The sequence below is a fragment of the Bos taurus genome, chromosome 10 (assembly GCF_002263795.3).
Source record: "Bos taurus isolate L1 Dominette 01449 registration number 42190680 breed Hereford chromosome 10, ARS-UCD2.0, whole genome shotgun sequence".
Lineage (NCBI taxonomy): Eukaryota > Metazoa > Chordata > Mammalia > Artiodactyla > Bovidae > Bos > Bos taurus.
In genome coordinates this window covers 85,071,717-85,085,554 of record NC_037337.1, presented here as the reverse complement: position 1 = coordinate 85,085,554, position 13,838 = coordinate 85,071,717, and the positions used below count along the sequence as shown (strand labels likewise).

The following is a 13,838-nucleotide window of genomic DNA, read 5'->3' as shown; positions in this document are numbered from 1 at the left end:
GAAAAAACAAGGTTATCTTTATTGGTGTGATTTGTTGACTCAATTTTCATGCAACAATTATTAGCCCTGGCATCTACCATTAAAAAGATTTCTTTTTTTGAGACTTCATATGAAAAGAGAATGTTTTAATTTCTTAAAATCAGAAATACTTAAATACCTCTCAGAAATTAAGGAAATCATGATGTATCATGTCATATGCTTTACTCTCACGTGGTTTCACAAAAAACAGAGCTGTCAACACTGATATTAAAATATATCTTATTTCAAAAAAATAAAATAAAATATATCTTATTTCATTATTCTAAGATTTATATCTTCCTTCACATTTTAATATCTTTGAAGTCTGGATACATCTTACAACCAGGAAAATTTTATAATTGCTGCAGCCAGGTAGCACTGATGAAGGTTTAGAAAAATATTAACCATCTTATTTAATATACATACCATATATATTCATTTTTATGTTTATCAAAGGATGCTGCTGCTGCTGCTGCTAAGTTGCTTCAGTCATGTCCGACTCTGTGCGACCCCATGGAAGGCAGCCCACCAGGCTCCCCCATCCCTGGGACTCTCCAGGCAAGAACACTGGAGTGGGTTGCCATTTCCTTCTCCAATGCATGAAAGTGAAAAGTGAAAGTGAAGTTGCTCAGGCGTGTCCGACTCTTAGCGACCCCATGAATTACAGCCTACCAGGCTCCTCCGACCGTGGGATTTTCCAGGCAAGAGTACTGGAGTGGGGTGCCACTGCCTTCTCCATTATCAAAGGATAACACATGATAAAAATCTATATGCCTAAATACATTTAAAATAACTCTGTCAATAAATACAAAATAAAATTTCTAAGTGATAGGAAATTCTGTCACAGTTTAATTCCAACTTCTTATTTTTCTTATTTTTTAACTGGAAGATAATTGCTTTACAAGGTTGTGTTGGTTCCTGATGTACAACAACACGAATCATTACTTTTCTTTCTTAGAAGAAGATAAAATAATGTTGTACCTTATAATCAATAGTATCTTAGATTCAATTTAATATGATATTAAAAACTTTAAAGGTAAGAAAAAGAAGACATCCTTTGAATCTTTGCTGGAGCTTATTTTATAAAAGAGAGAACCCTAAAGAATAACAAAAGGAATTAAGTCTCTGAAGTAAAGATGCACTAATAAATAACACAAGTTAAAAATAAAACTATTAATTTAAGTAAAATAATAAAATTAAAGACAAAGAATGTAAAAATTGGAGGAATATAACACTTAAAAGGAAACTTATGCTTAAAATACATTAATTTAAAAATAAGAGAACAGGGAACTATACTCAATATTCTGTGATAAACCATAATGGAAAATAATATGAAAAGGATTATATATATATGTATAACTGAATCACTTTGCTGTTTAGGAGGAGTAAACACAACATTGCAAATCAACTAATGAATAAAATAAATTTTAAAAAATAAGAGAAAGCAAGAGATAGAAAACAAATTAGGCATTCAAAATATTTGGAAAAGTACATCATGAATGCAGAAGGAAACAGGAAGGAAGAAATCAATGAAAAACAGACTGAGAGGAAAAAAGACGAACAAAACTAAAAGCTGGTTCTTAAGTTTCTGGCAAGCCTGACTGAGCAAAACAGAGAGATATACAAATTAAAAATATAGAATAAAGAGAGATGACACAGATACCACAGAGATTTTTAAAATAAAATATTATAATTTTGAAAACCTAAAGTATACATTTCTAGGGAAAAAAAAAAGCCAAAACTCACAAGAAGAATCAGAAAATATGAATAGACCAATAACTATTTGAAAATTAAAAAGATAATCCAAGAAATTTACTCACACCCTCCTCCCCTAAAGCCCCAAATCTAGATAAATTGCAAATAAGTTCTACCAACTTTTCAAGGAGCAGATATTCCTTGTTATGCAAGTTGTTTCAGAAACCAGAAAGAAAAGAGGGAAAGCTGCCAACTTATTTTATGAGACTAGAATAATCTTGATGCCATAACTAGATAAGGGGCCCTTTTTACTTCTCAAAACAGATTTGAAAAATCTTAGATGCACAATATTAGATTTCCAAAGCCAATGGTGTATAATGATCATGATCAAAAATGGCTTATGCCAGGGGCATAAAGATTGTTTAACAACAGAAAAATCTATTACAAATGTAAATCATTTATTAATGGATTAAAAGGGGGAAATTACATTTATTTCAGTAAGTGCAGAAAGAGCATTTGATAAAGTTCTACCTCTGATATTAAAAGCTTTTAAGTAAGGGTTAAAGCAAAATTCCTTATTTGATAAAAGCTATATATCAAAATGGAGAAGGAAATAGCAACCCACTCCAGTATTTTTGCCTGGAGAATCCCATGGACAGAGGAGCCTAGCAGGCTACAGTCCTAGGTCGTAGAGAAGTCGGACACGACTGAAGCAACTTAGCACACACACATGCATATATCAAAAAGCTCTAACCAATACCAGCTTAATGAATAAATTCATTCATTTGAACAAATATTCACTGATTACTTCCTATATACCAAACATTCTTCCACTTGCTTCAGATATATCAATGAACAGAACAAAGATTCCTGCCTTACGGGAATCTACATCTATCGCTGGGAGACCGATGTAACTGATATAATAAATAAATAGATAAGTCATATAGTATATTAGAAGGTGATAATTACTAAGGAAAAAGAAAAAGCTGAGCTCAGTAAAGAGTATCAGGATGTGTGTATATGTCTATGGTGGATATTTACTTTAAATAAGGTGGTCAAGGGTGGGCCAAATTGGGAAGGTAACATTAAAGTGTCCTCAAACTCCTAGAAGACAACATAGGCAAAACAGGTAATAGAAATAAAACAAAAATAAACAAATGGGACCTAATGAAACTCAAAAGTTTTGCACAGCAAAATCACCATAAAAAAACAACCTGTGGGCTGGAAGAAAATATTTGTAAATGATGTGACTGATGAAGGGCTTAATTTCTAAAATATACAAACAGCTCATATAAGTCAGTAACAAAAAAAAAAAAAATTCAGGGACTTCCCTGGTGGTCCAGCGGTTAGGACTCCATGCTTCCACTACAGGGGGCAGAGGTTCAATCCCTGGTTGGGAAACAGGATCCCACATGCTGCATGGTATGGTAAAAAAACAAACACACAACCCACTGAAAAAATGAGCAGAAAACCTAAACAGACATTTCTTCAAAGAAGACATACAGATGGCCAATAGGCACATGAAAGATTTTCAGCATCACTAATTATTAGAGAAATGCAAATCAAAACTACAAAGAGGTATCACCTCACACGGGTCAGAACAGCCATCATTAAAAAGTCTATACTGATTCACTTTGCTGTCACCTGATGCTAACACAACACTGTAAATCAGCTATGTTGTTGCTGTTGTTGTCATTGTTACTCAGCTGCTAAGTTGTGTCTGACTCTTTGTGACCCCAGACTGCAGCATGCTTGGCTCCTCCGTCATCCACTATCTCTTGGAGTTTGTTTTGCCTTCAATCTTTCCCAGCATCAGGGTCTTTTCCAATGAGTTGGCTCTTCATATCAGGTGGCCAGAGTATTGGAGCTTCAGCAACAGTCCTTCCAGTGAATATTCAGGGTTGATTTCCTTTAGGATTGACTGGTTTGATGTCCTCGAAGTGCAAGGGACTCTTAAGAGTCTTCTCCAGCACCGTAATTTCAAAACCATCAACTATACTTCAACAAAAAATAACTTTTAATTTAACTCCACAAATAATAAATGTTGGCAAGTGTGTGCAGAAAAGAGAACACCCCTGCCCTTTTGGTGGGACTGTAAATTGGAACAGCCAGTACAGAAAATGGAATGGAAGTTCCTTAAAAAAACTAGAAAGTGAACTAGTATATGATCCAGCAGCCCTATTCCTGGGCATAGATCTGGAGAAAACCATAATTTGAAAAGATATATGCTTTCCAGTGTTCACTGAAGCACTATTTTACAATCGCCAAGACATGGCTAAATGTCCATTGACAGATGAATGGATAAAGAAGATGTGTTATATATATATATATATGTACAATAGAATACTACTCAGCCATAAAGGAATGAAATAATGCCATTTGCAGCAATATGGATGGACCTAGAGATTATCATACTAAGTGAAGTAAGCCAGAGAAAGACATACCATAAAGATATCATAAAGTGATATCATATGATATCACTTATATGTGGAATCTTAAAAAAAAAGTTACAAATTAACTTATTTACAAAACAGAGGTAGACTCATGACAGAAAACAAACTTATGGTTACCAAAGGGAAAAAATGGAGGAGAGACTAATTAGGAATTTAGGAGCAACATATACACACTATTATTTATAAAATAGATAAACAACAAAGTCTCTGTTTAGCACAGGGAACTATATTCAATGTCTTGAAATAAACTATAATGAAAAAGAATATACATATATATCAACATGTGTAACTGAATCACTTTGCTATATACCAGAAAACAACACAACATTGTAAATCAACTATACTTCAATAGAAAAGAAAAAAGTGTTCTCTTTAAGATTCCAGACACATCAAGGATGCCTATCTCCTATCATTGCTACTGTTTAACATGGTACAAAAGATCTTTATCAATATTACAATAAAAAATAAAACTATGTGTAGATGATCATCTGTGTAGAAAATGCAATAGAATAAACTAATAAATACTAGAATACAGCAAATGCAGGACACTGTTGACAAGTTAGAAAAATTGAGAGATATTTTCAAAATAAAACCAACAAAGGACTAATATCTAGAATATACAAGGAACTCCTGAAATTAAAAAACAAATTAAAAAAAGGGAAAAGTTGGCAAAAAAATATATACAGAAAATTTACAGAAACTGAAATACAGATGATGACTAACAATGAGATATTTGAACTCACTGAAAATCAGAGAAATGAAGTAAAACAATGGGATACTAAAATACATCCTCATATAGGCAAAAGTCAGAAAATTGATGAGAATGTAGAGAAATAGAAACTTTCATCCATCACTGAAGGAAGTAAGAAATAGTATAGCTGTTCTGGAATCCAATCTGACAGTGCCTAGGGAAATTAGGTATGCAGAAACCCTATGATCCCACAATCTCACTTCCGGGTATATTTTCCAGGGAAATCCTTGTTGTTGTTGCTTTAGTCATTAAGTCATGTCCGACTCTTTACAACCTCATGGACTCCAGGCTCCTCTGTCTCTGTGATTTTCCAGGCAAGAATACTGGACTGGATTGCCATTTCCTTCTCCAAGGGGATCTTCCCAACCCAGGGATTGAACCCAGGTCTCCCACATTGCAGACAGATGCTTTAACCTCTGAGCCACCAGGGAAGCCCATAGAGAAATCCATGGATGGATCCAAAAAAAAGACACTTATAGGAACACTTTCAAGTTGGAAGCAATCAAGTTATCCATAAACTGGTCTATAAAGTGACTAGTTCCCCTATAGGTAGCAGGAGTTAAAACCTGAAATGTCTAAATAACCAGTGGACATCATTAATGGGTAAAGCTGGCCATGTAAAGAGGATAACCACTATTTGGTTCTAGAAAACCACTGGCAGGTGGGACTTGGGACCAGAGTTACCCTAATATCACATTTCTTCAAATATGAAAACTCTTGTTAATTGAAAGTAACACCCTTACTTTATATACCATCAGCAAAGAAAATATGCTGCCAATTATATCACAGCATCATATTTCAGTAATACAAAAATATGAAAAAAGATGTGTCTTGATAGTAAAATACGGTATTTCGGATTCTTCAGAGAAGCCAGAAATCTGCATTTTGGTGTAAAGTATGATCATTTTAAGACGTTAGAAGCTAATTTTCTTAAAAAAAAAAACTGTGTGGGACAGTATTTTTAGTGGGCCCCAAAACTACGAGCTTGCAGCTTCAGTGAGCTTCACTTAACTACTAGTTCTGAGTCTCTATTTGAAGATTTTCAATAATTCTTACAGTTCCTACTTTCATAATTATTTAGGGCCAGTTATTTCTTCACCTAAATACAAATCTATGTTCCAGAATTTTTAAACTTTCCTTTTTTTTTTTTTCCAACTAAATGCCTGTGGAATATAGTAAGAAATGTAGAAGGGAAACTACTTTTAAGAGTAGAATTTAACCTGGTGGCTGAGGGCAGGCATATTTTCCTCATCACTTGAATTTCCAGGGTTCAATTTCTGCTCACTTCTATAGCAGAAAACTAATTAAACTTATTCTTTATAAATATTTCACATTGGAAAAGACCCTGATGCTGGGAAAGACTAAAGACAAAAGGAGAAGGAGATGGCAGAGGATAAGACAGATAGCATCACGGACTCAATGGACATGAGTCTGAGCAAATTCTGGAGATAGTGAAGGACAGGGAAGTCTGGCCTGCTGCAATCCATGGGATTGCAAAAAGTAGGAGACGATTTAGCAACTGAACAACAATATATATTTCCATTAGGCAGGACAATCACATACTTTGCTAAATAGCTTTGGTTGGGTCTTTAGCCAAACAACAACTTAAACTACTAGTTGGATCTACCAAGTGTGTAAGCAAGACAGTGCTCACTTTAAGTAGGAAATGAGCATCACTAGGTAAAATCATTACTTCATAAAGAGATTTGATTGGATAGATCACCGTCAGATTTCAAGCCTAAGAGAGCAATATTTCTCAAAGTGTCAGGGGGAGCTCTCTAGTTTTAGAGTCACTTGAAATGCACATTTCTGAAAACCCCTACTTATGTTAAAAATTCATAATCAGCACTCCAGTTTAGTCCAAAATCATACTTATGCATACTTAAATTTGAGAAACACTATCCTAGTATGTTCTATCAGAGAGGGTTTTACAGTGTTTACTAACAACTGAATTGAGAGTCGTTCAGAGTGGAACATGGGCACATCACAGGTTTATAAACATTGCAGCAACCAGTGGTACACACAATCTCTCCTAACCAACCCCACCCTCCATCTCGCTTGGGGGTGGGAGGGTAAATTACTTATATTAAAATGATATCCTTATTCACACTCTCCCTTCCATCACTTGTCCCACTCTAATCCGCTCTTTTTCGAGAATTTTCTGCTCTTTGCCCTGCCTTTTCTCTGCCCGGGCCGCCCTCACCTCCAGACAACCCAATGCCAGGGCTTCTCTTTCGCCCCAGGCCTCTGAATCCACCAAGCAAGCGTCCGCTACTCGCTCCCTTCCGGTGTTCGACGATGTCCCCCACCCTCAACCCTCCACAGTTACCCTTTTCACTTCCAATCTACTTGCAGCTTTGGCTGCGAGGCCTAGAGGGTACTTACCATTCCGGCGGTTGCTACTGTCACTGCTCTGGTTGCTAGGGTCCGCCGGGGTCAGTGCGCACGCGCACTTCTCGGAGCTCGTCTCGGATTCCCTACACGGGCAGTCGTCTTTTCTCTCCGCCCTCACGGTGGCGCGAGCGGGGCATTGTGGGACCGTGCGAGCGTTCGCGCGGGTCCTCTGGCTCTGCGGCGCTCGCTTCCCAGGGACTGCAGCGCAGCTGAGAGTGATTTAGGGAGCTTGGGATCTTAACCTCGTAGAGAGGTGGGGGAGATATCTTTTTCTCTTGTGAAAGTAGTTTCAGGCTAATCTGGAGTGACGTAGGTGCTTAGAGTTTAAAGCTTTTAAACCTCCCTGTAATAGTTCCTCCCCCTCCCAAGCCCATCCCCACCCCACCCCACCCCTCTCAGGGTTGTCCCAGAGGACAGGATTTAGGTGCCCTGCTTTGTGCATTGAACTTTCACTGGCCATCCCCTTTCCGTATTGTAATGTACATATTTCAATGCTGTTGTCTCAAATCATCCCACCCTTGCCTTCTCCTGCTGAATCCAAAAGCCTGTTCTTTACATCTGTGTCTCCTTTGCTGCCTTGCATGTAGGATTGCCAGTACCGTCTTTCTAAGTTCCATATATATATATATATATATATTAATATACAGTATTTGTTTTTCTGACTTCACTTTATATAATAGGTTCTAGTTTCATCCACCTCATTAGAACTGACTCAAATGCATTCCTTTTTATAGCTGAGTAATACTTTGGAAGGAATGATGGCTAAAGCTGAAACTCCAGTACTTTGGCCACCTCATGCGAAGAGTTGACTCATTGGAAAAGACTCTGATGCTGGGAGGGATTGGGGGCAGGAGGAGAAGGGGACGACAGAGGATGAGCTGGCTGGATGGCATCACTGACTCGATGGACGTGAGTCTGAGTGAACTCTGGGAGTTGGTGATGGACAGGGAGGCCTGGCGTGCTTCGATACATGGGGTCGTAAAGAGTCGGACACGACTGAGCGACTGAGCTGAACTGAACTGAATATTCCATTGTGTACATGTAACACAGCTTCTTTATCCATTCATCTGCTGATGGACATCTAGGTTGCTTCCATATCGCTATTGTAAATAGTGGTGAAATGAACATTAAGGGCACATGTATTTCTCTTATTCTGGGGGATTGCTGGGTCATATGGAAATTCTATTCCCAGTTTTTTAAGGAATCTCCACACTGTTCGCCACAGTGGCTGTACCAGTTTGCATTCCCAGCAACAGTATTGGAGAAGGAAATGGCAACCCACTCCAGTATTCTTGTCTGGAGAATCCCATGGACGGAGAAGACTGGTAGGCTACAGTCCACATGGTTGCAAAGAGTCGAACACGACTGAGCGACTTCACTTCACTCACTTCACGTACTGACTGGAGTGAGATGATACCTCATTGTGGTTTTGATTTGCATTTCTCTAATAATGAGTGATGTTGAGCATCTTTACATATGTTTATTAGCCATCTGTATGTCTTTGGAGAAATGTCTGTTTAGGTCTTTTGCTTTTTTTGATAGGGCTATTCATTTTTCTGGTATTTGAGCTGCTTATACATTTTGGAGCTTAATTCTTTGTCAGTTGTTTCATTTACTATTACTTTCTCCCATTCTGAGGGCTGTTTTCACCTTGCTTATAGTTTCCTTCATTGTGCAAAAGCTTTTAAGTTTAATTAGGTCCCATTTGTTTATTTTTGTTTTTATTTCCATTACTCTAGGAGGTGGGTCAACAAAGCAGAAATAGATGTTTTTCTGGAACTCTCTTGCTTTTTTGATGATCCAGCGGATGTCGGCAATTTGATCTCTGGTTCCTCTGCCTTTTCTAAAACCAGCTTGAACATCTGCAAGTTCATGGTTCACGTATTGCTGAAGCCTGGCTTGGAGAATTTTGAGCATTACTTTACTAGCATGTGAGATGAGTGCAGTTGTGCGGTAGTTTGAGCATTCTTTGGCATTGCCTTTCTTTGGGATTAGAATGAAAACTGACCTTTTCCAGTCTTGTGGCCACTGCTGAGTGTTCCAAATTTGCTGGCATATTGAGTGTAGCACTTTCACAGCATCATCTTTCAGGATTTGAAATAACTCAACTGGAATTCCATCACCTCCACTAGCTTTGTTCGTAGTGATGCTTTCTAAGGCCCACTTGACTTCACATTCCATGATGTCTGGTTCTAGGTGAGTCATCATACCATCGTGATTATCTTGGTCGTGAAGATCTTTTTTGTACAGTTCTTCTATGTATTCTTGCCACCTCTTCTTAATATCTTCTGCTTCTGAAAAGTTATAACCAACCTAGATAGCATATTCAAAAGCAGAGATTTCTTTGCCAACAAAGGTCCATCTAGTCAAGGCTATGGTTTTTCCAGTGGTCATGTATGGAAGTGAGAGTTGGACTGTGAAGAAAGCTGAGTGCCGAAGAATTGATGCTTTTGAACTGTGCTGTTGGAGAAGACTCTTGAGAGTCCCTTGGACTGCAAGGAGGTCCAACCAGTCCATTCTAAAGGAGATCAACCCTGGGTGTTCTTTGGAAGGAATGATGCTAAAGCTGAAACTCCAGTACTTTGGCCACCTCATGCGAAGAGTTGACTCATTGGAAAAGACTCTGATGCTGGGAGGGATTGGGGGCAGGAGGAGAAGGAGACGACAGAGGATGAGATGGCTGGATGGCATCACTGACTCGATGGACGTGAGTTTGAGTGAACTCCGGGAGATGGTGATGGACAGGGAGGCCTGGCGTACTGCAATTTATGGGGTCTCAAAGAGTCAAACGCGACTGAGCGACTGAACTGAACTGAACTGAGGAGGTTGGTCATAGAGGGGTTTGCTGTGATTTATGTCAGAGAGTTTTCTGCCAGACAACAGGCTACTTTAAAGCTGCATATATACAAATGGTTTTATATTCCAACCCCCTCCTCCATCCATGAGGAAATCACTGCTGCTGCTGCTGCTAAGTCGCTTCAGTCGTGTCCAACTCTGTGCGACCCCATAGATGGCAGCCCACCAGGCTGCCCTGTCCCTGGGATTCTCCAGGCAAGAACACTGGAGTGGGTTGCCATTTCCTTCTCCAATGCATGAAAGTGAAAAGTCAAAGTAAAGTCGCTCAGTCGTGTCCGACTCTTAGCGACCTCATGGACTGCAGCCTACCAGGCTCCTCCATCCATGGGATTTTCCAGGCAAGAGTACTGGAGTGGGGTGCCATTGCCTTCTCCGGAGTAAATCACTAGGAAATGGGAAAAAATTATGAAAACTAGCACCAAAGAAATGGAAATGATTTGATTTGAAGTCTTAAGTCCTGGTAAATCTTAAAAACGTTTCTGCAGGTTTCGAGTTATAAAAGTATAATATTTCATTAAAAAAATAAGACATTAAGCTTTAAAAGGCCCTTTGACTTCTCAATAAACTTAAGATTCAGTCAAAATTACTGACCAAAATCCGTAATTAAACAAGGTTTAAATTACTTTAAAGGTCTAATGAAGGTGTAATATAAAGTGAACAGTATGGGTGGAAAGGTAGTAAAATATCAAATTAATATCCTCCTAATGTTGGCCTGCTATTTCTCTTTCAACACCCCTACTGGAGATTATGTTATTCAATCACCACTTTTAAGAGAACTTCCCAGCCAATTGCCTCCTACTATTTTTCTGATATATACTTCTGTGTTATTCCAATTAAAAGTGCCAAATAAATCCATATAAGTACAGAAGAAGAAACAGGAACATTAGGATACAAACCAAACTAAAAGGCCTAAAAATTCCAGTGCCAGAGACCATTGCTAAATTCTCAAATCTAGAAACAAGTTGTAGAGTATACATATTAAGGTAGTGCTTTTACAAGGAGGTTTTCTCAACATTCAGATATCTCAGCATATCTTGATCTGCTCTGTTTAAAATCAGATAAATCTCAAGCACTTCTAGATTCAAGATTAGGTCCAGAAAGACTAAAGCAAACCATGAAAAAGACATAACTACAGACCCTCAAATCATTCTGGCAATGGAATTTTCCAGCCACAGCCTTCAAAATTCTAATGTGATTATCACATTAAATAAAACTGAGAATTTTATTTCAATTCATTAATTCCCATTATGGAAATCTGTGAGAACTTTATAGTCTATTTCCAAAAAATCCTACCCTCTCCCTTTCCGAGGGTGGCGGCGGTCGTGGGTAGAGCGCCATGAAGGCCTCAGGGACGCTTCAAGAGTATAAGGTGGTGGGGCGCTGCCTGCCGACCCCCAAATGCCACACGCTGCCCCTCTATTGCATGAGAATTTTTGCGCCTAATCATGTTGTTGCCAAGTCCCGCTTCTGGTACTTTGTGTCTCAGTTGAAGAAGATGAAGAAATCCTCGGGGGAAATTGTCTACTGTGGACAGGTGTTCGAGAAATCCCCCCTGCGAGTGAAGAACTTTGGCATCTGGCTGCACTATGACTCCCGCAGCGGCACCCACAACATGGACCGGGAGTACCGGGATCTGACCACCGCTGGCGCCGTCACCCAGTGCTACCGAGACATGGGCGCCCGGCACCGAGCCCGGGCCCACTTAATCCAGATCATGAAGGTGGAGGAGATCATAGCCAGCAAGTTCCATGACTCCAAGATCAAGTTCCCACTGCCCCACCGGGTCCTCCGTCGCCAGCACAAGCCACGCTTCACCACCAAGAGGCCCAACACCTTCTTTTAGGTTCAGGCCCTCTGTCCCCAGGGCTGCACAAATAAAACTTAGTGGGAAAACTGAAAACAAACAAACAAACAAAAAAAACCTACCCTCTCTCATCCCCTAGCTGTGAAAATGTTAAATCTCTCATTTAAATGATTCTTAGTTGTTCCTAAGGATCCTGAGGGTGAGAGGAGAGGATATGCCATACTGGGCTCTTAAAAACCCAATTATTACACTCACTGATTCACTCACCCAGCCTGTGTTTATAAAGGTCAGAGTTAGAGCTCAAAGAATTTGACTGTACCCTGATTTTAACATCAGCTAACTGTCTGATTTGATTAATTTGATTTGATTAAAACACTTTAGGCCTTGCTTCCTCATTTATGCTGTTCTTTGACCTATGAAATGAATAACAAAACAGTTTTCTCATCCTGGTGAAGGTCTCCACGATATTAGAGTATGTCAGAAACAACAAAAAGGTCATCTTTACCTTAACGTGAAGGCAGTATGAAAGTGTGAACGATATACTGTGACCTCAGTCACTTTGGGTCTTGAACAGATACCACAGACAGACAATATTTGTATCCACTACTCTCACCATTTTAACAAGAAATGATAAGGAAAAAAGTTAAATTCACACAAAGCTCCGCCTAGCAGAGGTAGACAAGCATTTAATGCTAGAAACTAAAGCAATTTTAGATTTGGTAAGAACAAAGTGAAAGAGGAGAGTGAAAAAGTTGGCTTAAAGCTCAACATTCAGAAAACTAAGATCATGGCATCTGGTCCCATCACTTCATGGCAAATAGATGGGGAAACAGTGGAAACAGTGTCAGAATTTATTTTTCTGGGCTCCAAAATCACTGCAAATGGTGATTGCAGCCATGAAATTAAAAGACACTTACTCCTTGGAAGGAAAGTTATGACCAACCTAGATAGCATATTCAAAAGCAGAGACATTACTTTGCCAACAAAGGTCCATCTAGTCAAGGCTATGGTTTTTCCAGTGGTCATGTATGGATGTGAGAGTTGGACTGTGAAGAAATCTGAGTGCCAAAAAATTGATGCTTTTGAACTGTGGTGTTGGAGAAGACTCTTGAGAGTCCCTTGGACTGCAAGGAGGTCCAACCAGTCCATCCTAAAGGAGATCAGTCTTGGGTGTTCATTGGAAAGACTGATGCTAAAGCTGAAACTCCAATACTTTGGCCACCTCATGTGAAGAGTTGACTCACTGGAAAAGACCCTGATGCTGGGAAGGATTGGGGGCCGGAGAAGAAGGGGATGACAGAGGATGAGATGGCTGGATGGCATCACCGACTTGATGGACGTGAGTTTGAGTGAACTCCGGGAGTTGATGGACAGGGAGGCCTGGCGTGCTGCGGTTCATGGGGTTGCAAAGAGTCGGACACGACTGAGCGACTGAACTGAACTGAAGAACAAACCTGCAAGATGTATGCTCACAAGGAATAACTTCTGCTTCACTAGAAGTTAGGAAGATGGGCACCTGGCAGAAATATCCAAGCAGCTTAAATTTAAATCCCGACCACGGTTTAGAGGAATGAACGTCCCACCTGATATCTAGGCGGCAAAACAAAGGAATTAAGGCACTCGGGTTATTTTCAGATGACAAATTAAGTAGCAAAGCAAGCTAGTTTCCAAGTCCAGTCCTTAAATCCATTGCAAAGCCCTGTGCGTAAAAAGCCGTACACACCAGGGGGCAGCAGGAAGCCGCGTAGGTGGCGGGCACCCCACCCCAACCCCCGAGGGCCACGCGGCTGCGGCTGGAGAGCCGGTGCTGCTTGCTGGAAGAGGCGAGCGCCAGGGCCAGCTGCATTGCCAGCCACCACGGCGCGGG

The 13,838-nt window shown here is 39.7% G+C and overlaps 1 protein-coding gene and 1 pseudogene across 2 annotated transcripts in view; one reads left to right on the top strand and one right to left on the bottom strand.

Annotated features, from left to right (window-relative positions):
- Positions 1–7,373, bottom strand: part of DNAL1 (dynein axonemal light chain 1) — a 40,672-nt gene extending 33,299 nt beyond the window's left edge. The window contains exons 1-2 of one of the 2 annotated variants that reach the window (XM_059890560.1): positions 7,303–7,373; positions 445–3,128 (exon numbers count right to left, since the gene is read on the bottom strand). In XM_059890560.1, coding sequence (XP_059746543.1) covers positions 445–447 — 3 coding nt within the window. In that variant the 5' untranslated portion in view covers positions 448–3,128; positions 7,303–7,373. 2 annotated transcript variants of the gene reach the window in all.
- A 4,093-nt stretch (positions 7,374–11,466) lies between these two features.
- On the top strand, positions 11,467–12,060 carry LOC504425 (60S ribosomal protein L18a pseudogene; annotated as a pseudogene).
- Positions 12,061–13,838: the final 1,778 nt, after the last annotated feature.